We start from the raw sequence: 1,699 nt of genomic DNA on the forward strand, positions 1-1,699 counted from the left end.
TTTATTTGGTCGCCGGATCTGTTAACCTGGTGTCTTTGTAAATGAAGCGGAATGATTGGGCACTCTCCTATCAAACCAGTTAAGAATTTTGATTGTATATGGATCAGATACACTGAGGATGGCTCGAATGTAAGCCGAAACGTCTAATTTTTTTCTTATATTTAATAAATAATTTGCTCGCACGACTTACAGCGAAAAAACTCTCATTAGCCTGTTCTCTGTTTATATTTTGATATTCTCGAGAGTTTATTTGTATTTCTTATATTAAAATATTTTATTGCTATTAAAAATGCCTCAACTAAATAGTTTTACCGAAGGCACTAAATCTTTTACCTAGTATAATAACAACTTACCTAATGTATCGACAATCAAATCCATTTGTCCATTGTACACAAATACTTTCAAGTCGGTTTCATTCAGTAACGCTTCCACTAAAATAATTACATTTACATTTATATTAGTATTTAGAATATATTATAAATTCTACGCGCGAATTAATAATTTTTTGCGTCATAAATAAATTTGATTTAAAGCGAATGTATTAGAATGCATCGCAGCAGTCAATTAATTTATATATTTATGCAATATATAGATAAATATTGTTTTATTTTACATGTTTATCAAAACTGCTTCAACAATTTCTTTTATGCTTACGAGTTGCCCAATTTTTACATTCGCTATGCTTGGAAATAACTATCTCCATCAATCAACATCAATTTCTTCCTTTCGCTTTCGCTACAATGACATTCTGTCAATACACTTGACAGATACCTATGTGAGTAACAGGTTTCATAAAATCTTCTGCTAAGTATTCAAAAACGTCAGAGGATTGACTGCCGTGAACGAATTTGATATCAAGCGCTTTCTTTACTGGACCGTTCATCAAATTTTCGAGTGAGAAAGCTTCATCTGCACTGAGATTTAGGTACATTACTGCAATTACAAAGGAAAAAATGCACAGTGACACATAATAATAATGACATTCCGATAAAAGGAATCTTGTAACATGTTGAATGTTTTTTATATTAATATTAAAAATAGAATAAAAGTTTCGTTATTTAATGTGTGTATGTGTGTGTGTGTGTAAGTTTATAAAATAATATAATGATATTATTTACCAGGTTTATTTTTAAGTAAGAAAAATTTTTGATAATTGAAAAACCGTAACGGAGGCTGCTTTGTAAGAATATTGTAAAAGTCAATATTGTCAGTCTTCTCTAAAATGACCATTTCTGTATTAGACCATTCTTGAGTTGCACTTCTCCAATTGCCAAGCTCGACATTGTTCTTTACTTTTTGTGCTGCAGCATCAATTTCTTTGAAACCTTTTGTGTCCACCATACCCTGCGAATTATACGATAATTTTCGAAAAGTTTTATATAAAAGGACCCCGCACAAAATCATAGGATTTTGGCCCTTGGTTAAATTGGCTGAAATTTTAGTATGTTATAGTTCTTGACCCACTGATCAAAAGTGTCCATAGGCACAAAGCTTGATCATGACTAGTTTTTTTGTTATAGCCGTTTAAAGTTTTATTTTGTTAATGCCTCAAAAAAGCAAGTTTCTGTAATAAATCGAGAGATTTTAGATAACAATATGCTAACCACTCTCACCACCCCCACCCTCACTCCCACCCCTACCCCTATTCCCACACACATATGTCCGCGCGTGCATTTTTATATTATAAAGGTGCATAAAA

General features: G+C 31.9%; 1 protein-coding gene across 1 annotated transcript in view; it reads right to left on the reverse strand.

Annotated features, from left to right (window-relative positions):
• Positions 1 to 1,699, reverse strand: part of LOC108758260 (retinoid-inducible serine carboxypeptidase) — a 19,779-nt gene that overhangs the window by 12,637 nt on the left and 5,443 nt on the right. Inside the window, exons 3-5 of the mRNA XM_018503127.1 lie at positions 1,119 to 1,344; positions 772 to 933; positions 354 to 431 (exon numbers count right to left, since the gene is read on the reverse strand). Coding sequence (XP_018358629.1) covers positions 354 to 431; positions 772 to 933; positions 1,119 to 1,344 — 466 coding nt within the window. The remainder of the gene's footprint in view (positions 1 to 353; positions 432 to 771; positions 934 to 1,118; positions 1,345 to 1,699) is intronic.

Source organism: Trachymyrmex cornetzi, unplaced genomic scaffold (genome assembly GCF_001594075.2).
Source record: "Trachymyrmex cornetzi isolate Tcor2-1 unplaced genomic scaffold, Tcor1.1 scaffold1559, whole genome shotgun sequence".
NCBI classification, from domain to species: domain Eukaryota; kingdom Metazoa; phylum Arthropoda; class Insecta; order Hymenoptera; family Formicidae; genus Trachymyrmex; species Trachymyrmex cornetzi.